Source organism: Daphnia pulex, chromosome 2 (genome assembly GCF_021134715.1).
Source record: "Daphnia pulex isolate KAP4 chromosome 2, ASM2113471v1".
NCBI classification, from domain to species: domain Eukaryota; kingdom Metazoa; phylum Arthropoda; class Branchiopoda; order Diplostraca; family Daphniidae; genus Daphnia; species Daphnia pulex.
Window position 1 is genome coordinate 5,130,817 of NC_060018.1, and position 23,934 is coordinate 5,154,750.

Below are 23,934 nucleotides of genomic sequence, written 5' to 3' on the forward strand. Positions count from 1 at the left end.
TTGGATCTTTATTTTCGTAAACGGGCTGTCGGGACTGCTGGACAGTGACGGCCGATAGAAAAGAAAAGAACGAAAAAAGGATTCCCATTTCGAGAAGAACTGGGGCAATATATTACAGATCAACATGTTATGTTAGTAGGGCCTCAACCAAACGCCAAAGAGCCTTTTTTTTTCAATGTAGGCCTTTATGGGCTGTGGCTCAGATATTGTCAGTAGATGGAAACCGTCTGGAACACGCAAGCGTTTCTCTATATTATAGGAGGATAGACTCTACTACAACATGTCGCTCGTGCTGCTACATTCAAACGGCTCACGATGCGCGAGCTCGTGGAACATGCAACAGACGCTGTTGGCTTGGCTCAGCCGCCGAACACTTTATTTCTGATATTTCTCCAACGTAATCAAATGGCCCTCAGTCGCAGAGAGGGGGGGGGGAAATAATAGAAATCAACTGATTAGATAAATAAATTTATAGGACGCAAAGTTGTTCTCTCTCTGCGGGAAGAAGAAGAAAAGAAATTAAAAGCGAATCGAAATTAACTGGCGACAGTAAAAATGAAAAAAAACACAAAAGAGCCTTTATTCAAGGGAGGTCTGTTCTGCGATCGAGCAGTTTCCCCCGGCTATCAAATAAAAGAAAAAGCCTATACTATATTCTGATATCATCCAGAGATTCGAATCCAAAAAAGATACTACTCCCAATTCATTCGGGTATCTTTATATTCCTATGAAGCAGATAAGGCATGTATACGTATATTGTCCTAGAACGAACGATCCGGTGTGGTTGGCAGGCCAAATCTACCACGACCATCCAAGTGATCAAATATTGAAACGCCGAATTGATAGTGAGCCGGCGGTCGTCGATGTTTCTGTTTTCTATTTTTTATTTAACTGCCTTGGCAATATCACGGATCGTTTCATCAAATCAACATATTAAAGTGGATGTATAGGCATTCCTTATACACATCGGGAAGAAAAAGAGCGATGCCAAAAAAAAAGAAAAAGCTTGAGAAAACAAGACTGTGACTGTGTGGAGGGTGTTGTTATCCAGCAGAGGACTACTATGATAGCTCGGGAAAACTGGGGGCCGGGGACGATGATGAATGGGAAACCCGTCGGCTGCTGTGACTGTGTTGTACCAGGAGGGTTTTATGTATGCAGGAGCAGCAGGCGGACGACGGTTGGTGGAGAAAGCAAGGGGATAGATGATATAAGAGCTATATACAGTCAGCAAGGAATACAAGCCGGGGCTGTATAGAGTCGGATCTTCTCCCCGTAGTGGCGTGATTCCATCTACCACACAGCACGAGATGCAGCCCAGCCAGTTGATGCTCTGTGTGGCGGGATAGGAGGAAGATGATTCACGTCACTGCTGCTCGGCCTCGCCCATTTTCCCGCACACACTTGGCAGCAGCAGCAGCCCCTCTGCATCAATAAATTCATCTGCCAGAGGACACAGAGTGTACATAGAGGCAAAGAGAGAAGTTTGTGTGGTACCATCTTTCTTTTTTTTCTCTCGCCTCTCGTGTTCATTCAACCGCTCATCTTCATCTTCCGTTTCGTCGTTATAATCTCCAGCACGCTCGTCGCCCGCATAGTTTGACGGGCTTGACCATTCGATTTGAATATAGTACGTAACCGCACTGACAGGTCTCTTTAGCCTGTACATTATGAGAGTGAAAAGAGCCAAAGCAAAAGACGGGGCTGCGATGAACAAATAAATAAATAAATAAATAAAGATTCACGCCCCATCACTCCGGCTCTAAATAGCCATAACAGACGAGAAAGATGTGGGAGGGAGCAGCAGCACTGTATAGGCTATAACTTTTAACCTCGGGTCGTTTCGGGCCTGATGCCTTACATTGGATCCATTACGAGTAGATGTACACTTTTAGAAATATACTATAAGTCTTCATTGTGTATGCACAAGTCTGACTTGTCCCGGTGAACTTTGTGCCGTGTCGTAAATCGCGCATTTAAAGTTAGAGTCTACGCGATGAAAAACGAAACGAACTCAACTAGAAAAAAAGAAAAAGAATTCACGAGCAAGACCACCACCTGCTGGGCGCCTGGCCTGGCCGAGGCTGATGGCGTGCTGAATGCCTTAGAGACCTTGCACGAGGAAATCGAGGTCCCAGCGACAACGTCCAGCTCACAGTTGCAGAGCGGCGGTGCACTCATTTCCGCTCCGTGACATGCGAATAGGATTCAATTGTATTCGGTTGCCTTGGTGCATTACTCGGCGGTCGCCATCGCTGTGGTGATGCCCTACATGTACACCACCACCAGCGCTCTGCCATAGGTCTATAGGCCTCAACCCGCCACCCGAGGCGTTTGAATCACTATCCGATTATCACATGCCGGAAACTCGTCAAAAAATAGAAAAACCTTCTACCCGGCGTGTTTTTTCTCCGAAAAATGTCGACTATAGCGATCGAGCAGGTGAGGAAACCACTTGTGTAAACAAGACAGCCTTTTCCAACGCTACTGCAATAATAAGCAAATTATCTCGTACGTATACGAAAACAATTTCACTCCGATGACAAGAGCTCCGTTAATGAGTCACCCACGCATTACTCTGTACACACAAAGACAAGGAGAGAGCTAGAGAGAGAGAGAAAAGCATGGGCGATAGATGATTAATCGTCGGGATCAATTATGACAAGCAAGTAATGGGGTATCCAGCAGAGTGAGAGAGAGATTGTCATAATTGATCAATAAGTCCCGCCCGGGAACGAAGTGCAGATGGGAGCCGACTGGACCCCTTGGCCATAAGGTACGGTACGTAGCAGTACTAGGAGCTATCAGGATAATAAGGTTTGACTGTCACATCACTGTGACACTGTTTATTTGAATAGTACGGCTCCTAGAGTCTCGTGGAGACACATGTCACGCTGCAGCTTTCTGCCGGGCTCAATAGCAACGCACTGTGGGCCTCTGTGTGTGTGCGGAAGTGATGCATTATTCTCGCGGGACCAGAAAAGGGTATACATAGCCATTTTCGTGCGGAGAGAGCGCGCCACTCCCGCTAGACTTACGTAACAACCGGCCTCCTCCCAGCTCCCGTTCTCAGTGTGGTGTGTGTATAGAATAATACTCTCTATACACACAGCCCTGCTGCTGATACAATCGCGACTGTCTTCGTTTTCTTACTGCCGCCACCTTGACGCACTCGTGCGGAATTGTTGTTGCCACCTCTCCGGCGCGCACCGACACATTCAAAAAGTTACGACACACGGGCCCAGAGTTTTATCAGGTTGGGGTTGGGGAGGGGGGGCGAAAAAGTTTCAACTATATAGGCGAGTCATGTTATATACGTATAATTCGTACACCGCTGGAATGATAGTAGTCGTAGTACAAGAGGTGCAGCACTCAAGATAAAGAACTAGAAAGGGAAATGTACACTAACTTGGTTTTCTTCCTCTCTCTCTTCTACCTTTTCTTTTCAAAACAAAATTCTAAATAATTGGCCACTTTGGGAGACTAAAGTTGAGACCAAGTCAAAATTGGATGGCCACTTTGGGGAAATTAAAAAAGAAAAGAAAAGAAAAGAAAAAAAAAAAGAAAAAAGGAGCGCCGCTCCAGCCGTTTCTTCAATCGCCTTCAATTCTTGATTCGATCGTCTTTTATCTTTTTCGCTCACGGCGCTCAATCTTTGGTGTGTGTGATCGAATCAACGACACAGGCTTATATACATCGTCTCTCCCGACACATGTCTCATCTTTTCCTCTGCTGCTGCTGAGGCTGCTGCCGTGACTGTGCTTTGTCGGATCGTTCCGGTAGCGAAACACGGCCGCTGCCTCTCCTAATGGAACTAGCGATGATGGAGAAAAGAAAGGCCGCAGCAGCAGCACGTCCTTTCAGAGCCACCAAAAGCCTAGCTGGAACATTGTGTCAATAGTGTAAGGAGACAGGAGACGACGTTGAAAGGCTGTTGGAAACACAATTGCCTTCCGGGTCGTGATCTGACTTCAATTAACTTTTAATTCAACGTCAATCAGGGCTGATGAGGCTCACGGCGTCAACAAGAGTTAGCGCCACCTCTATTTTTTTCTTTTTCTTTTTTAGATGTAACAGCAAAAAGGGAAATCGTAATTGCCGTCACTATGACGTAGCCGTGATTTTCAGATGACGCGACACACCCTTCTTTCCCATTTCCCTTCGTCAGTTTTTTTCATCAGAGCGCGAAAATTGAAAGTGAAAATTGAAATTTAAATAAAACGAGGCTCACGGCGGTAAACAGGGCGCAAAGTGAAATGGGGTCGCATCGACTTCGATCGAGATATGTAGGTGTGCTTATCGATCTCCAAAAACATGAAAGAAGAGAACGTGAATTTTATATATAGTACTGTGTCTAGGTTGAAAACAGTAGGGAAAGTAGACAGGCAAATGCACCATATAGTACCGAGCCCAATCGGTTTTCTATGCCAAAATATAGACCAAAACAATTGCCCTTCAAACTTTCAAAACAAACCGCGTTCGCCTGTCTGAGAAACCCAAAAAATTGCCTATGGAAAATACGTTGCCACGAATTCAACAAAATGATTCCATCTCGACCACAAATTTAAAAAAAAAAATCCAACTCTTATTTATGAATGGCTGTTACAGAATTTGACTTGAAACTCAAGGAGCCGACAGTTTTATTTTCGGGTTGCCCGCATTAATGACCTACGTTGTGTGTACACCTACGTTAATTGTCGTGGGGGGTTGTGACGGCGGCAGTTGTTGACGACGTGAAGGAGAGATAGAAGACAGGCGGCGTTTGAATTGAAGAAAGGGCGGCAAACGACGACGACGATGACAAGCGAACTGGCAGCGTTAAAGCGAGGGATCAATGAATGACAAGAGCGGCGGCGATGTGGCTGTGGCTGTCCGGTCGGTGGCGAGAGAACGTCAACTGAGCTCCTTCTATCGGACGTCCCACACCTTTACAGTTCTCCAGCCGCTGATGTACGTTTGCCATTGTGTCTGCGTGCGCGTTCAAGCTCTTCCGCTCGTGTCGTCGTACATCCACTAGGGTTCAGGTCATGCGCAATGCAGTGCGGACGAACAGTGGTGCCACCAAAGTTGCAAGTAGAGGCTCCAACACAATACAATATAAGGGAGAGCGGCCAGCGCTATCAAAGCTCCCGGCGATAGACTCCCACGTCGACACTCACTCCATCATAAAGTTGTATGACTAAGACTCATTTTCTCGTCTGTCACAGTAACGTGCGCGCCCGGTATAGCGAACGTGTCATTTCATTATTTTATTTTTTTTCTCAATCGGGACAGCCTGGGGTGACTCCCCTTCACCAAGGTGGGCTGTCATTATTAAATAGGGCGGCGACAATTGAGCAGAGGCGGAGGGAATAATAATAATAATAAAAAAAGAAAGTTGTGTGATACAATTAACTGAACTGTCTGCGATCGTCGCAAATGTTGATGCTCTCTATACGTGTCTGCCTGAATATCATGTAGCCTAACCCCAAGAAAAAGGGGACAACGGATCGTGAGAGATAAATGAAGTATCGATCACGGTGGTCCTCTTGTTTGTGGTACACTATAAGAGGGGCTTCAAAGACTAGAGTGAGACATTTTCGAGAGCAAATAAGACACCGCCCGACCGCTATTGTGGCGAGAAAGGAAAAAAAAAATCGGCGATCTATTTCTATGGCTTGCAAACAGACACTAAGACCATTTGACGGTATTTGCGGTCGGGAGTGTGTATCTAACAAATGCCGGCCGGTAAAAAAAAGGTCGTCGTGTGTTTCTCAGTTGAACACAACAGCCTCGGCCGGCTGTTGTTTGAACTGCCGAGTTGCGCGAGAATTTGATTCCAATGAAAAGCTCCAAATAATAAGAACGTTCACTTTGAAAACCGACAAAAAGGGCATTCACGCTCCTCTTGGCCCCGTGCAGCATAACCTAGTCGTTACGATCTGTGTGTCTGTGTGTGTGTGTGTGTGTGTGTGTCACAGCTGTTGTCGAAAGGGACACTCATTTACACGCGGCAATGGTATCAGAACTATTGCAGCAGCCCACCATCTGTGCGGGCGGTGTATGTCGGCCGCTGTGTTGTTGAGCGTCCGCTGTTTGTCTCTTCTCTTCTGGCCGGCTGCACGGGACCCGCGGACGACTGTCGACTCGCAAAAACAAAAGGATAACAGGCGAGCACCTGATAAGAGCAGCAGCAGGACGGACTTATTATTGGTGCACATGCCGCACTTTCCTCCGCCCGTCTTTTCTTCCAAGTGTATTTGGCCATTCCACCGCCTTCCGGCCTTGCTGGCGAATGAAAAAAGAAAGAAAAGAAAAACAAGCAAATAACACTTTGGCGGAGAGAAACTATAGGCCACGTTTTGCGCGTTGCCATGGACTCGGGTAACACACGATGGACGCGACATTTCTTTGGCGTAACAGTGGGCGCTACAGTCTATTTATCTTCGATTAAATCGACAAACGGGAGCTCTGAAAACGACAAAATAAACGAAACGACGGAAGCTTTCTCCCTCCAGTTATTCCTATTGTTTTTCTTTTCTTTCCATCGGGAAGGGGGAAAAGAAAAGTAAACTAAACCCGCCCGACATGCAGGTAAAAAGTATACTTTTTCCATTCTAGTACAGTTGACGAGGTCGTGGGTGGGCGGGAGAAAGTACCGAGAGCTCTAACTCCCGACACACGAACTTGATCTTGGTCCGCGGGCGGCGGCTGCTGCTGCTGTTGTGCTGTGCTAATAATCTAAATGTCGGTTTAGTAGACTCATAAATGTCGTCCCACTCGTCAAATCGAACGGCCGAATCGAGTTAGACATCACGCCCACTCATACGCTAGTGCGTCTACGATCATGTTAAAAGGCAAGACTAAAGGAAATAGTCACGCCATTGGCGAGATTGCCACTTTTTTTTTGTTTAGTTCGGGTTCGATCGATAGCAGTTGGGGAGGAGAAGAAGGAACCAGCTGGACCGGCAATTCTTTTCCGCTCGCCTTTCAAAGTTGTGTACAGTCAAACTGCTGTTCAAAAGAGGGCCAAAGCGGAAGCGTGAATATAATAAAAAATAAATAAGAAAAAAAGACGAAGAAGAATTTCACGACACGCCGCCCAAATATATCCGTCATCAAACAACTGTGTCTGTCCCGCTATTGGTGCAGTGGTACAGCAGGGCATGTGTACACACACATTGGGGCGTTGGCCCGTTTCCGTACAACGGAAGAAGATGGAAATCCGTCGAATTTTCCTTAGGCCGTTCCTGGAAGATGTGCTCGGCATCTATTCGGGCCGAAAATATAAATCTGAAAAATGCATTTCAACCAACAACAGTGGACGCGGGAGCGGCCGGGATCTTTTTGGTATGCCACGTCTTGACTTAATCCGACGGGGAAATGACAAAAAAAGAAGAAGAAAAGAAAAAAACGGGTAATCCCCTGCAGATCTCTAAACTCTAAATCGCTTGGCGAGCGGATCAATCCCCTCAATGGCGAAACTCAAGTTAAAAAAAAAAAGTTTGGATAATGTGAATCATTGGCACAGTTCGTCGATGATTCCATTTCGTTCAAATCCCATCATGCCGGCCATAGTCGTTGATCAGATTTTTGCATCCGCACCGATACCCCCTTTACTTTTGATTTTCCTATTCGATTCCTCTCCTTTTTTTTTGGGTGGGTGGGCCAACGTGACTTCTTCTTCCAAACGAAAAAGAAAATAAGAAAATGCAACTTCCGATCCGTCGTGAAGCTCAGTGAGCTGCGAGTCGAGTGTCGAGCAAACGAATGTCTGAAAGAAGAAGAAGAAGAAGAAGAACAGAAAAGCAAATGCACGTCACAGGGAGGGGAGGGGTTTGCCCAGCACAGGAAAAGTTGGAGCGGAAATTTCAAGTCTGTGTGCGTATTGCGCGTCTAGAACTGTTATCATTCTCTAGATCAACACGAAGCTATTTACTTTGAAGATGGCAGCAGAGAACAGTCTGAGCAATATATCGTGACGTCGGCGACCTGATTTCCATTTGGCAAAAATCCGGCAACACACACACACCAAGATGATATATCCCGCGCTATTACGTATACAGTAGGTGTGGGTCTGGTGCGCCAAATAGGCCCATTAAATTTCTTCCAGACACGCACGGAGCAGACGCGCGTGCGATGTGCGTGCGTTAAAAAGATGGACAAGGTTTTCAAAAACTAGAAAAAAGAAAAAAGAAGATTTTTTTTTTTCTCCTTTTTGAATTTAGCGCCATCGGGCTACCTCAGTAGACTGTCAGAGACCATCCCACCTCTTCATCTAGTCACTCGATTGAGCGTTTCTTTTTTTCTTTTTGAAAAGAAGAGAAAGAAGAAAAAAGAAAATAATGAAATCAGATATAGGAGCACTGCGCAAGTACACAGGTAGAAAAAAAAGGAGCGATTTCGTATTCAACGACCGACAATCTGTTGAGATGATTGAAGAGGTTGGCCTCGTCAATCCTCCAATCCGCTCATACATCATCTTTTTCTTTCTTTGAACCGTGTCCAACAAGCTTTACAGTTACACACACACACACACACTGTGTGCAGCACCGAGACGACGACGGACTTTCATATAAGAGGGCCACCACATGAAGGGATTCTTCCGTTAGATAGTTGTGAAAAACCCAAAGAAAAAAGAAAAAAAGAGATTTCGGCATTGGGAAAACAAAACAACAATCGATGGACATGTATAGATAGTCATAATGATCAAGAATCGCTGTCAGTCCCCCTTCACCTTTATTGTCGATTGCCAAGTTATATGTTTTCCCTTCAAGGGCCCCCCGTCATAACGGTCTGTGACGATATATCGACGCCAACGTGTATGCATTTCTCTATACAGCGATTGCTTCGCATTAAACATGGGCGAGAAATAATAATAATAATAAAAAAGGGAGAAATTCTGTCATCGGGACCCGTTGGAAAATGCCGTGGCCGAAAGGATCTCCCGGTCGTTCCAGCTCACGCCAACTTTATTGGAAAGCTTTAGACTGATGTGAACATATGGCTAAATATACACGATCGTTATTGACACCGAAAATGAATCCTTAAAAAAAGAAAAAAGAAAAATCCGGGATAATCATTCGACACGTATATCGACCACCTCCATCCCATTTTTCTTTCCCCCAAACGATTTCCAATGCTGCGTGTTGATTTAGAAAGGATGTCAATAACTGTTAATAACTCCCCAGAGTCAAAACAAAACCAAATAAACACAAACTCACTCGTGAGCTAATCCCAAACACTCGCTCTTAACACGTTCCAACATTCCAGTCTCCCCACAGCACTGAAACTATTACATCTTTTTAAGGATATTATACAAGGCAACATTTTTTCTTTTTCCTTTTTGGAAAATGGACTCCTCTTTTCTTTTCTTTTTTAGAGGTGGGGTGGAGGAGCGAGCGGCCCTATCTGAGTTCACCGATCGACAACGAAATGTCTTGTGACCGCGTGCACAAACAAATAGGCCAGAAGAGCCAAAGCAGCTAGGGGATTCATCCACTTATGGTGGAAGGCGCATATCATTTTAACAACCGGCTCTCCGTCTTATGTAGAGCCCAGCAGACCTGCGGTGAGGCACACAGACACAGACTCAAGCTCGCCCGGCAGTATGTAGTACCGTGAATAGTGTAGTATAGACCAAGTCCGTCTGACAAGAACGGTCCAGCCGACAACAAACGATTTCGAGGTGGGTCTTATTGCTCCCTCGTCGCGGCTCCTGCTATTACCGTTTGATTGATATTCAAAGCAAAACCCCCGAACGGACCGCACAGAGTCTATGAGGGTGAAAGAGAGGTCATAAAAGAAAATGAAAAAAAAAAAGAAAAAGGGAAAAATGCGTATAGAAGCAACACATACCACGAGTGACACTAGTGACGAATGTCACTAGTCCCTCGCAGCTGGACAGAAGTATCGGCTCTCTCTACTTGCCCACCAACAGGTTACACAAATCTGACGGGGAAAAGTGCATCCGAGTTGACAAAAGAATACGATTGGTGGTGATCAACCAACCAGCGCAGAGAGAAAACATCTTATTGCCCCGCGCTTCCAATGAAATAAACCTTAATTGCCACGGCCGTGGGGACTACAAATGGACAGCGATTTCTCATGGTAATTCTGTACGTGTCACTTAAATTTAAATGAAAACGTCAGATGAAAAATCGTTGCCTTTTCGTTATTACTTTTCTTTTTTCGTTTTCGTTCTTCTTATATGTATATATGCAGGCTAGACAACTTGTATACACAAGAGAAGTTAGGAAGGTAAAAAAATCAAAAGATAATTCCTTTTTCGGGGGAGAACTTGTAGGACGGGTAGCCGCCGCCCGCATGGAACCAGCTGGCCGAGTATTATAACAGTGAAAAGAAACCTGATTCATTCAGGTGATTCATAATTCAGAGTTGAGTAAACATGAGCTCGATCAGATGCGGCTGAATGAAAAACTCCACAATCCTGAATCAATTTGAATTGAAACGATTTAAGCCAATAAATCGCTCAAATCAAAAAAGAAAAGGGGCAAAAGAAAAAATCAAGGCAACAAAATATCGACTTAAGATCTTCTCTGAAAAAGCTGGGCTGCACGGTCTAACTCTCAAATCAGTTTCAGCTGTCACATCAGTTCATAACGTAACAAACGACAAGGTAAATTTCAAGTTAAGAAGAAGAAAAACAAGAAATATGCGACTTTAGAATGAAAAAAAAAAGAAGCTCTCAATGGGGGAAGAAAAAAGAAACGCTCGGTGCATACCGTAAGCTAACCTTTACCTGGTCCTTTAATAGACAAGCGGGGAGGTTATTTTATTTTTCACTTTATCAGAAAGAGAGGGGACTTACTGGGCTTGGGCATAGTGGCAGCTGTCATCGTAAATTGGCATGGGCTTCGCTTTGTACCTCTACACTATCAGCCGAAGGCTCGTAAAATCGCATTAGGAAGGAAAATGGAGAACGACTTAAGAGGAATAACGAACGAACGAACGAACGAACGAACGAAAGGGAGAAGACCAAAAGCCAAAAGCATAAATAAAAATGAAAACAAAAAAAAATGTTCTCCCTCTTCCAAAAGAAAATTGGGTGGGACCGAAAAGTTTACCTCCCCATCCCGGGGGCTAGAAAATACACTCTCGTGTCCCAGGCCCATATAGACTACGACGTTCGCGAGTCAAAATCATCGGCTGTCACGATCAATATCGGCCAGCAGAAGTAGAGAGGCTCGGCGAAGCGAACACGGCTAAAACAAATATGACGAGAAAAGCCGAAAAAACATCATCGAGACATGTCATCTTGTCATCGGGACCAATGCAAAAAAATAGAAAATAAAGAATTCGGGAGTGGGCTTTCAATCAAGTCCAAAAATTGATGGCAAATCATAAGAGAGAGAGAGGCTGCAGCTGGTAATGGCGTTTCCTTGTTCTCGTCAGGATGTCGCAATGTCGCATATGCTGTCGGATCAAAAAAAAGGATCCAATCGCGATCAACTGACGGGAGACGTTTTTATCGTAGACGCTGCTGTTTGCCATGAGAAAAATATAAAGTGATCATTCAGCTACGAAATTTAATCGGATTTCCGGTTTCCCCTTTCCGGACATCAGCAAATTTAATTTTTAATTTTTTTTTTTCAACTGGAAGGACACAGGAACCGAGTCAGGAAATGAACGTCATCGTTGTCAGTCCTCGGCCTGGTTGCATGTTTGATATCGGGTCGGCATGGCGGGGACGGCCGGCAGTCAGTCAGCGCGCCGGCCACCCTTTTGCGATAACGACAAAAACAGGGCGAGAGAAATGATACAATATGCAACAGTAAATACGGCCAAATTTCTCACTTGTCTGCGGGTTTCGTGTCGTGTCTGCTGGCCTTCCGATATGGATAGGCCTATATATATACCACACATATCCGCGGTATGGTTTCAAGTTTGTTTGTTTGTCTTCCTCCACGCTTTACGCCTTTTGCCGCCCAGCAGCACAGGGGAAAATGATTCATTCGTGTGTATCTTGGCCGGTTGTTGCGAGAGTACGAGCTGGAAAAACAAGACGGGTAAAACTAACGATCGATTATACGGAACGGAAAACAGAGTCGCTTTGATATGGGTTCAAGAGATGGAGGGTGGCAGCTGAGCTGCCTCTCATCGACCCCATCATTCAAAAAACAAAACACAAAAAAGTATTGGCGAGCAACATCGGAGAGAGCTCAATGTCGGCCAAACCAATCCGGATGAGCCTAAAGAAACTTTTTACGGTACTAGACAACATTTCGTCCTCTATCCATCCCACCCTACAAGACGTTTGTTCACCGCATCGAGATATGGCAAGAGGAGGAGGGTTAGTCACACACTGAAGACACAACCTCCTACCTCCCGCGGAACCATCGGGACTGGTCCCTGTCGTGTTTGCTAGTCTTTCTTTCTCTCACCTTTCAAGTTTTTCTTTTTTTTTCGTTTTGGTTATTCTCTCCTTATTTTTTCTCTTTTCCCCCCTTGGTTTGGCTTCGGCGGCAAAGTCTACCAGTGGTATTACAGCCTCCAGCAGCTTCTTCTTCTTCTTCTGCGTTCTTGTTTCTTGATTTTCTTTCAGTCTTTGCTTCATCTCTCCTGGTCTGCGGTCGCAGAGAACTTATTCGGCTCAGTTAGTCAACGACTGCCGTTCAAAGTGCACAGGGGATTTGCTTCCATCCGACACGACACGGGCCACAACACCGGTCAACATTTCAACTAATTCAGGTAAGCCCCCCTTCTTCTTCTTCTTCTTCTTGAAACGTTGTGCAAATGTAGTACGGGATGAGACCCAGGTATTATTATTACGACCATGTGCGTTTTTTCTTCTGTTTAATTTTAAATACCCGTGTGTTTTAGTTAGCTTCATTACACAACAGGGCGGAGAGATAAAAATTCTACAAAATAGGCTAACCAAAAAATAAATTTTGGAGAATAAGGAGATTATCGTTCATCCTATTTGCATCGGTAATTGGAAAACCGCCTCCAGTCAACGTCCTAAAGAGTAGAGACCTTTAAAACAAACGTTGGCGGTCATTTCAAAATCGGGAAATGAGTCAAAGAACAGGGGGAGAAAAAAAAAAGAAAAGAAAAAGAAGAAAAAAAGGCAAACAACCGGAGTTCTCTCAGTAGCACTATACTGGACTCGCAAGAGTCCGAACGTTATTAACTGCTGAGTGTAGACTGCTGTCGATCAGACAGCGGGAGGATACGCCCTCTTCTTTTTCCGCCCTTTCCTCTCTCTCTCTCTCTCTAGAAAATAGAGTAGTAATATCCTTCTTTCTCTAACTGTATGTTTTTTTCTCTCTCTCTCTCTCTCTCTATCTTCGCTATTTACATCTCTCACGTTCTCTCAGGACGGTTCACCGAAAATAAAAAGAAAAGCTGTCAGCGTTCTAGCTCCTTTTTTCCCTCCTTTTTCGTCCGCACGAAAGAACAACAACATCAGCCAAATCCCTCGACTTCATCATTCATAGAGTCGATGGGGTGAATAGAAAAAAAAAAGGAAATCCCGCTGGTGAAAGGATGCCAATTCACTTCCAAGAAATCTGCAGCGGATGGGATGGTTGCGCCAGCATCAAAGAATTTTTTGGCGAATCCATCGCCCATTCGGTCGACCCTACAGTCGGCCGAAGAAAAGACTTTTCGGGGGGCTCCTTTTCTTCCCTTTTGGCTCGCTCCTGATGAATACGGATATGGTCGCACTCATCGATCCGCGGCTCAACCATCCATCCTCGGTAGCCAAGCTGAGCTCGTTCAAGCCTTAACTAGAAACCCAAATACTATTTCTCCTAGGTCTTCTTATTCGGTTAAGGCCAGCAGCAGCAGCAGCGGCATTGTTGTGACTTTTGTGTGTGCACAGCGAAGGCTGTTTGGGTTAACAAAAGAAGAGACTGTCAGATGGCATCGATTGATACAAACGGACGCATCATAGGGTTTGCGCGATAGTTTTCTCCGGGGCCGATTCACGATAACGAGGAGGAAAGAAGAAAAAAACGAACGAAGCGAGGGACAGAGAACGAACAAACGACAGGGAGATCGCGCGAAGACGGGCGTGACCATCCATCTATCAATCTATCATGGGCTGATGGACCTTGTCTGACGTTTGGGGTCTCTCATCTCCGCGTGCTGGTTAAATAAAAAAAAAGGGGGACGGTCGACAACAGCGCCACCAGTCCCAAGTCCGACGGAAACCAAACAGGAAATTTTCTTAATTCGACAACTGCGTCGGTCGAAATCGATTCAAGATGGGGAGGGAAAAAGAAAAAGAGAAACAGGAATTACTAGTAGTGGCCTACTACATTTGCTCGGGTGTTTGGCGTGTAGTCGTGCAGTCCATCATTTTGTCAAATCTCCAACGAGATGACGAAAAGTCCCGACGTTGACGTCATTAATGGCCCCCGCTTCGTTATCTTACTCGAATCGTACCTGAGGGGGGGGGGGGGATCCGATTCGATGCCTCGTTATAATTTACTCCTCTTTATCTTCCTATTTTTCTCTCTTAACTAGTTTTTTTTGTATTGATTTACTTTGACTCCCTCGACTATTTATCCAAGCCAGATCTCTCTCGAGAGACGACAAGTCAGAGAAAAGAGATGATGCAAAAACCACTCAAAAGCCTCTCATCCGATTGTTCCACGTGACTGAGTAGAGCAAACGATCCGCGCAAATAAAAAACGCGTGTGCCAGTAATTCATTCACGAAATTCAAGGGCGTTGGCGGACCATGTACATGTATTATCACTACGCACATCAAAATATGATTTTTTTTTGTTTGTTTGTTATTCCCGTTCGTTTGTTTTATACTTCCACCTAACAATTAAAGCGGAACAAAAGTTCCTTGTCATCTTCAAACGCCGGCAGCTATTTAAGCCAAACAGGAGAAACGGGGAGCAGCGCGCAGTTCAAAAAGCTTAGCACGGAGAACGCATTCAATCTTTCATGTCAAGTTGTTGATTGCATCAAAGGATATAATAATATAAAGAGGTATATCATCTCCTTTGTGCGTACGTGTTTGCCTCTCCCCCCCCTCCTTCAATTCACATTTGAAAGGGCCATTACGTAGAAATAAATAAAAAATAAAATAAAAAATCAAGAAAAAAACACAAAACAAAATTAAGCAAAACACGCAGGGCCTCACTATCATTCGTCATCATCTCTTCGTTATGTGGAACAGACGGAACGTGGACCGAGGGTGTTGGTTTCGATGGGTGAGAAGGTGGCGTGATGAACGAGTGTTACACCAAGAAAGAAACAGCCGGATCCTATGAAAAGTATCGTCGGCATTTCCAGCTGCCCGTCATAATAATAATAATAATAATAATTCTAGGCTAGTTGGAATATGTCGCATTATAAGCCATTCGCCATCCATCACGGTGGCACCGTATTTTCAACGTGTTCCATATCGATTCCTGTGCTTTGCAAATCCGCATTTTCTTGGTCGTGGTTGGCAAAATAAAAATAAATTTCATACCGATTTAGATTTAATAGGGTTGACGCCCGTTTCATTTGTTTTTCCTGTGTCAACAGCTCGGGAAAACGGAAGGTTTTCATCGATCGACTCCGGGCGGAACCGACCAACCGACCGACCGACCGCCTTGAAGCAAACGCCAACCAACAACCAGAAGGCAGGACATTAGCGAGCGAAAAGCGAGTCAACTGTTATAGACTTTTTATACTCCATCGATAAGGGCATTAAATCAAAGAAGAAAGGAAACGACGACGACGTGGCCATGGAGGCGGAAGCGGGACAAGTGGGCAGGATCGGTTGCCTGCTGGTGATGATCCTTGTGCTGTGCGCTGCCGGAATCGAAACAGCGTCCGGGCACCGTCACCACGTCAGTAATAGCAACCACAGCCATCATCAGCAAGGGGGCATCGCCAGCAAATCCCGGCCGTTGACCAAAACCGATTCGTCGATCAATCAACAACATCAAGGCCCCATGATGACAATCAAGAGTCTGGCCAGTTCTGGTGAGTATCCCCACCACCACACATAGACCACCACAAAAAACAAACTTATTTTCTCATTTAAAAAATATATCCAATCAGCGCCAAGCGCAACTCCGTATAATTCCGATGTTATTACGTCACGTACTAAATTATTAAAGTCAAAATCCAATTAATAATTTTGGTTTGGGTTTTGCAGGGACGGGCGAGAGAAGAGTCCGAAAGAGGAGCAAATGGTTACAGTCGACGACGTCGTCGGCGCCATCATCTTCGTCATCGTCGATGAGTCATCACTTTAACAAGGATAGCACGTTTCTCAAGCGTATCGTGACCGAAGTGATAGCCGAGCGAGACGCCCAGATAGCCGCCGCCCTCTTTGAGGTGGCCAAAAACCAACCTCACCTTCAAATGATGGTCCAAACGGTAAGAATCGTCTCCCGCTGATTATCCCGCTGGGTATATTTCTTCTTTCTTTCTTTCTTTCTTTCTTTCTTTCTTTCTTTCTTTCTTTCCCCCACCATCCATTTTTCCCAACCATCGTCGGCACGCAAGTCGACACGGCGATGGCCAATCAAAGGCACTTTGTCGTGGGACTCTGCAGTGTCCCAAGTAACTCGACGAAAAAAGGAGATATGTGCTGTTGTTGTTGTTGTTCTATAACACGGCGAAAAGGAGCGTCCGGCCAAATAGTTCTGGTTCGTGCTAACGTCTTATTTATGTCGACACGATGCCAGAGGGTGGAAGACGGGTGACTGGGCGAGCGACTACATTTGTGTACAAGGACGCCAATGAGCCGACGAATTGTCTCGTCAATTCTTCAATAAAGACAAGCCTACACGCGATTGGATTATTCCAGCGTGAACGTGAGCTCGGACACAAAAGGGGCTTTTGACAAAAGAGTCGACTTTGTAATAAGTATAGCCTATCTAAAATAAGAGCCTCGAGTGAGACTTGAAGAAGAAGAAGTAAACAAATCAATAACAATCCCAAAAACCGAATCATTCCAAAAAACAACAAACTGAATAATAACACGACGCCCAGTTTTTTTAACGGTCAACTTGACCCGCCAGGTTGACTCGATTCGAATCAAACAACACCTCGATAACAACAATTCAACAGCAGGAAAAAATATTAACGGGTCTTTAGCATTTCGCCTCACGTTCGCCATTGCATCTCGTTAAGTCGTCTTCATTTCGGAGGTGGGAGGGACCCCCGTGACTACATCTGGTCTTATTAATGTATAGATGCTTCCGTGTTCGCTCGACCGATTTATTCTCCTTGCACACATACACATAAAACACGCAGGCTCTTGATGCGGCGCACCCCCCACCCCCCTCCTCTCCTCCTCCTCCGAGTCGATTCCCGTCGCTGCAGATAATATATTCATATGTTTCTTTCTGCTCACGAACGTCCGTGTAGACTGTGTACGAGCAGCATTAGCGGCAAACTATATGAGGGGGAAACTTGGTCCTAGCTGCGGATGTGTGAGCTCACCAGCCAAAAAGGACGTCGGGACTAAAAAGGAACGCGGGAGAGAGAAGGAGAGACTTAAGCTGGAAGTCACGCTCATTCTCCGTCATGAATAATCCAGCGGGGCAGCTCATCCCGAGACGACACAACATGCCTATATACTTCCCCGGGACCGTGTTCTCGCGTATTGTGTGCCGGGGCCCCAAACTTCTTCCACTCTATGGCCCAACTAAAAGCGTCATTTCAAGTCTCGCTGCTGCTACCACCACCGCCGGCCCTGATAATACGATCGTCGTTAATCCACATGGCGCACTCTTCATTGGATGTGTGTGTTTTAAAAAACCCGCCCCGCTCTTCCCATTAAAAGTGACGCAGGTCCTGCCCGTCCATGCAGAATGTTGCACAGTCTCTATCCAGGCCTCTGTGTTTACCAAATGAATGAAACTACAACAGACATTGCTATGGCGCTCACGTCCAGGCCGTCGCCGCCGGCCTTCACTCCTCGTCTTTTGCTTCGATTCGTGATGAGAGCGAAAATCACGTTCACGAGTACCGACACTCATCGACACGGGGGAAAAAAAAGGGGCGGAAGGAAGAGGAAGAAGAAAAAAAAATGAGCGCAAGTCGATGGAGCGGTGATTGCACAATTCACGACGGCCAGCCGCCGCGATCGGCGTCGTGAATGACCAATCGTTTATCGATCTTTTCGGCTTACTGGACTGGTATATACGAGAGCGGAAAGAAATAGAAAGGCGGAATCGAGAGAGAGTGAACAAGAAACCTCTTCTATTTTATGTATTGAGCAGAGTTGCCATGAGTGTTGTATGAAGTCCGTTGACGTAATCCAAGAGTCAGCAATAATAATATCTCGTCTATAATCCGTTTATCTCCTTCAAGTCAGACCGGTAATAAACTTTGATGGATGTCTTTCGAAGAATGGGAGAGACTTAGACTTTTTGTGGACTTGCACTATTCTGCGTGTTGTTTTTACAATCGGACATTTTTATTGGACAGTCGCATTGGCGTTCGCTTGAGGGCCAGAGCGGAAGATAAGAGGGAAATGCGACAGGGAAGACCACTCAATCTATCTTCTTTTTAAAATAAATATGGGAAAAACCAACCGTCGATTCTTGTTTGAGCGTATACCAAAGAGAATGGAAAACTTGTTCGACCGGTGAAAAGAGTAGATTGTAAAATGCGTCAACATCACGACAAACATGGAAGAGTCTCTCTTGCCAAAAAAGTTGGAATCGAGAGACGAAAAAAGGGATCCACACACGAACATGTGTGTAGATTGTTGCGCTTCAATTTCGTTTCATCGATTCGTTTTCCTCGGAAAAACAAACGCGATTCGTGAAGCGTGAACATCCGAGACAGAAAATTTTCAGAAAAACCCCAAAGCAACGAATGCGCCCGGCTGTATCTTGCCTGCCTCAACAAGACCAAAAACAGAAAAGAAAGAAAAGAATCGAATGACTATAATTCCGCAAATATGGGTGTAGTACTAGATGTTATCCGCCGTGGAAGCCATCCAATCATATCCATATTATCTTTCTGGGACCTAGTTTTTCGACCTTCACCGAAAGTCTGCACGGATAATATAACTGCGCCCGTTGATTCATGGATGGAGCATCGCTAATCGAATATTCCTTGTACACACACAAAACCATCGCCGTATATATATATATACCTAGTGTGTATCTGTGACCTAATGGGATTACGAATATAAGGCCTTGTTGTTGTTCACCCCTCGCCACTGATGACGGATGATCATGTTGGTTAGTTCTGGTATATCTTGATATCCAGAACTGACAGTCTGACAAATTGATGACCATGTTTTTTATGTGGCCTACAATTTGTATATATGTTTAGTTACTCATTCCGACTTGTTTGGGCGCAGTATTTACGTCTTACTGGTTTCACGTTTCCATGATTATTTTCTTGTTTTGTCTTTCTCTTTCTCGTTGGCCATTTACAGTTAGGTGAACTGAGCCAGAGCAATCAACGGCTGGAATTATCATCCACTAGACTTGATGAAACCCAAAGAAGACTCGACAGCCGCCTAGGTGTCATCAGTAAGTTTCGTGATTTTCCTTGTTTCTTAGTTCTTATTCGAATCAATGGGAAAAACACGAACAAAAGATGAAAGACAGTCGAATGTTTCTTCTCTATACATCTGCACGATGCTTTCATTTTCAGACGAGAAGCAAAATAGCAATTTGTTTAAAAGTTTCGCAGCGCATGACACCATTCAAATCGTAAAGTTTTCCAAGCGCGAAATTTTCTCCTGGCACATGAAATAAAACTCGAGACGATATCCTACGAGGTTCGCACCTCGTCGTCTGTGACAACAGTCGACAAATGAAAGGCCTGGCATTGTGCAAGCATAAAGAAACAAAAGAAACAAGCTAGGAAAGAAAGAGCAAAGTAGTCCTGTGCAATTCGATCCTTTGCCATCCAACTCTACCGCCCTTTTGTTTTTTTCCCAATACTTTTTTTCTTTTTTGTTGGCTTCCACCCCCCGTGTTATGCGTACCCCCTTCATGTCTTTCACATAACAAGGATCGAATTGGCAGAGATCACTACTTGTTAGTCGACGTCGAGGTTCTACTTTGATAACCTCAAAGTTGGTAGACGGAAAGAGGTTGCAGATCTTGGCAGGAAGAGAAGCATTTCGGGGAGATTGAATGAGTTGTTGTTCCAACATGAACAGTCCGCCCTCCAGAGTCGCTGTGTAAATCATCGACCCGATTCGGCCGAGATATGACAGCAACGGATAGAAACTAGACACACAAAATGAGTTGAAAGTTTCCAACTGTAAATGATTCGACTTTGACAGCAATTCAATTCCATCGAGGGCCGAGTGGGGGGATCTCTAGAGTTTCTTACTTTTACAACATTGATGTCCTCATGACTCAAACAGCACATCACCATCTGTGTTAAATAACAGGCGAAAAGATGACGCTGCTCGAGACGCGACTCGGCCAGACGGAGCGACGAATCGAGCGTGAAATGACCCAAATCCACAGCAAAATGGACGACGTGTTTCGCAGCATCCCGGATAAGTCGTACGTATTTAGTTTTATATTTCTTTATCGCCTCGTTCAATCGACCATCACCGTTCAAACGGTCGATATCCTTTCCCATTTAATAACGAAAAAAAAAAAAAATACCATTCGCTCGTAATGGGTTCCAGCCCTGAAGCATTGATGAGAGGAATGAAACAGATCCAGGATCAGCTCAACGTGATCGAAGAGATCCTTCTGGAAAGGAGTCCGGCATCCAATCAGATCCGCGGTAAAAATCGACACCAACATAACGGCAAAGCAAACCAAGGACCCTCTTCGGTGGAGGTAAACACACCCCGAAATTGTGCCAGTCAAGAAAATCAATAAAATTGAAATCCTTTTCCTTTTAAATTTCACTACCCTGCAGTTACAGAAAGTTGGAAATAGCCTGTCGCAAGCTATCGCTGCAGCACACCTCGATCTCGGCCGAGCGATCCGTGAAGCCGAGAGTAACTTGGATCACCAGCTCTCCATGCTGGCCAGCGACAATGGCGTGTTTTCGTGTGCCATCTCCAAACTCTTGGACCGTGACGCGATTCTCTTCCATCAACGGGCCAGTCAAGTTGGATCGGCCGCCGAGGAACTGCTTTTGGCGCCACTCCAGTCTGTTGACATCGATCCGGCTGGCAACCTGACTCTAGGACGTCAACTCTTGGAGGGCAACAGCATCCAAACGGCCGATCTTCTGACTTTTGACCAGCTGGCCAACAATTCCACCAAGTGCCTTCTCAAGTGCCCTTAAAAGAAATCAATCCACCATGTTTCAACTTAGATATCTCTCCCCGACCCCACCCCACCCTCACATCCTTCCGCCTTTTCATATAGGCAAGAATCTACCAACTTGTTCATCATTAGAAACTCACGTAACTACTCACACAAAAATGTCATTTCGCCCTCTCTTCCCACCGTGCAAACGATAATGTAACAAACATATTTTATAATGGAGAATTCATGTGCACTGAAATCTCAGTTCATCGATTGTATCAGCAATTCCTTTACTCTCTCTCTCTCTCTTCCTTCTTCCTCTTTCTTTTGTCATCTCTCTCTCAAGTTGCCTACAGAGAGTTCAAAAATAAACCGAATTGATTTCGTGCCTTATCACGTGGACTCGCAGACTTTCCAATAAGGCTTACATGCCTATTCATTAGGTGTTTCTGTTATGTCGGAAAAGAAAGAAAAGAAAAGTCGTGAGACGAACGAGACATAAAATATCCCGTCTTTCAACTTCCTCGTCGTCGATGACGGGAAATTCAAATGTGATCAATCACAAACTCCCGTTTCTCCAAAGTATTTACCTTTTCTTTGGAAAAAAAAGCTCCTTCCTATACACTGAGTCCTATTTATCTTGTGTCTCGAGTTTGACTCAGTCAACCATCTTCAATGTCATTTACTCGTGTGACGACGAAAAAGCTTTGATACCCAAAAACTTTGAACCGTGAAAGAGGAGGGAATAAAAACAGGCAAAACAACCAGGAGATCAAAACAAATAGCAAATAAAAATAAAAAAATAGTATACAATAGCTTTGCTTGTTTTTTAAAAGGCGGTAGTGCTGGTGTGGTTCGTAGTAGTCACACCCATTCCATACTAGTTGGGTGAAAAAGCTCTCCGCCCAAACGAGTTCATTGATTGTTTTATCCCTTCGTTAGCATTTAGTCTTCCTTTAATTTCTTCCCTAATATATACGGGAGAATCCACCCATAATATTCAAAACGCTTTTGTCTGTGCATAGTCTATCTCTGACGACAGGCAATTAAAAACATTTCTTCCTTGATTTTAATTTTCAAAATGACAGGAACAACCAAACGAATGCCTTCCCCCCGAACCCAAGAAACCCAGAATCGAAATGGAATAAAAGTTACATGGCTCACGTAAAAGATACTACACAAATCATCGGATTCATTATCTCCATGCCAACTGAGAAGAGAAACACAATGATGAGTATCAAAAGGGACCAATTACGAGAATAATATCGCTTTCTTTTCTTTTTGACTCGAAGCTTTCAGCAAAGACTTGGCGCCCGGATCTATCCGGTACTATCTACATGCGGATGTGTTTGTGCCAAGCCAACAGAAAAAACAAAAACAAAAAAGAGCTCACACTCGCATTAATCACACGACGCGTTAGTATATATACGATCCCTTCACTCTCTTTTTCGTCCATTAGTTGTTGTTTTTTTTTTTTCTTTTCTCGCTTTCTCTGCTGTGTGTTTGTATACTTCTCGAGATAGAGGAAAAAGCCAACAGACGATCAATAACTGTGGAGCCAAATAAAAAGACATAACAAGTACTGCACGCGGCGAATGCGACGAGAGCTTTTGAGAAGAGAGAGAGAGAGAGAGAACAACGACGTCTAAAAATTTTCGAGCTCGTAACTTTGGACAGCCAGTCATGATGGAGCACGATCGAACTAGATGGTCGCCAACTGTAAATAGAGTCGACAGTCTTTTCCTTTTTGTGTCTCTTTCGGGCTCGTTCGTGCTCAACAGATTTTATTACACAATCTTGGAAAAAAAAAGAACTTTGTACAGCGACATTGCCTAAGTTTCCACTTTCGTATGTACACATGAAACATGCGTACACGACGTATAATAACCATTCAAAACTTGCAACGGCCAATAAACTTGAGCAGCATCATAGTACATTCTTTCCGGCCGTCACGAATCATGTACACCTTCGTAAAAAGAGATTTCCATCGCCACAAAGAAACGAAGAAGAAAAGGAAATAAAGAATGGCCGACACCTCGGCGGATAAGTGAGGATCGTGTCCGTCGCTTTTACAGGCCTACCCCCAACGATTTAATGACTTATGGCTTGTTATGCTTCTCTGTGTGTGAGCGAGACGGTCCACCAGCCTTCGTTTGGATGATTTACGATTACTGACTGACACCTACAACTTGTATATATGGTCCCTATTACTCGTTTTTCCCCTCATTCTATTGCTACGTTAACACTGCTGCTGCTGCAAAAAAGGTAAACATGGAAACGTGTCTCGCAGCACACGCTCCATTATATTTCCGCCCTGGGTTAAGGTGACTCGACACGAATCGCCTTTTCTTTTTACATTTCATTTTTTCACGGTGTATATTTCGGGGTTGGCGAATCGTTGCGATAACAATAACGTGCTATTCATACGTCAAAGTATGGGTGAAAATTTTCGACAACAAAAAAATAAGAGAGAGCCGACAGACCGACAAAACGAGCCTTTAAAGGCCCGATCCATTATTCATGGCAAATATTCCGACATTGTGAAAAGAAAAATGCTGTTGGTTAAAAAAACATAATAATAATGGTTTGATGGGATACTTTAGGGACGTATGAATAATAGTAAAACGTTTCCGCAAAACACACCCGAAAAGAGGATGAAGTGACGAGAAGCTAACTAAAGATCACTCGAACTAAAGACTTTCTGGCCGCTTTGGCTCGAAGATCAAGACATATCCATGTTCACGGTCCGTTAACAAACGAATTCTGGCTGCAATCCGCTG

General features: G+C 44.6%; 2 protein-coding genes across 3 annotated transcripts in view; one reads left to right on the plus strand and one right to left on the minus strand.

Annotated features, from left to right (window-relative positions):
- The window catches only part of LOC124210582 (calbindin-32-like), a 40,830-nt gene that overhangs the window by 11,822 nt on the left and 5,074 nt on the right, over positions 1 to 23,934 (minus strand). The window contains exon 1 of one of the 2 annotated variants that reach the window (XM_046608729.1): positions 4,690 to 4,935. The exons of the other annotated variant lie outside the window; for it this stretch is intronic. The gene's annotated coding sequence lies outside the window, so the exon portion shown is untranslated. Of the gene's footprint in view, positions 1 to 4,689; positions 4,936 to 23,934 lie in introns of those variants that run through there. 2 annotated transcript variants of the gene reach the window in all.
- Positions 12,471 to 21,547, plus strand: LOC124210581. The gene is made up of 7 exons (XM_046608727.1): positions 12,471 to 12,690; positions 15,492 to 15,935; positions 16,111 to 16,334; positions 19,360 to 19,456; positions 20,332 to 20,449; positions 20,578 to 20,734; positions 20,817 to 21,547. The coding sequence occupies exons 2-7, from the start codon at positions 15,695 to 15,697 to the stop codon at positions 21,189 to 21,191; spliced, it is 1,212 nt and encodes a 403-aa protein (XP_046464683.1). The 5' UTR covers positions 12,471 to 12,690; positions 15,492 to 15,694; the 3' UTR covers positions 21,192 to 21,547.

Coding starts and splice junctions, on each gene's coding strand:
- LOC124210581 (XM_046608727.1), top strand. CDS start 15,695: ATGGAGGCGGAAGCGGGACAAGTGGGCAGGATCGGTTGCCTGCTGGTG. Junction 15,936..16,110: donor CAAGAGTCTGGCCAGTTCTG/GTGAGTATCCCC, acceptor TGGGTTTTGCAG/GGACGGGCGAGAGAAGAGTC. Junction 16,335..19,359: donor TTCAAATGATGGTCCAAACG/GTAAGAATCGTC, acceptor GGCCATTTACAG/TTAGGTGAACTGAGCCAGAG.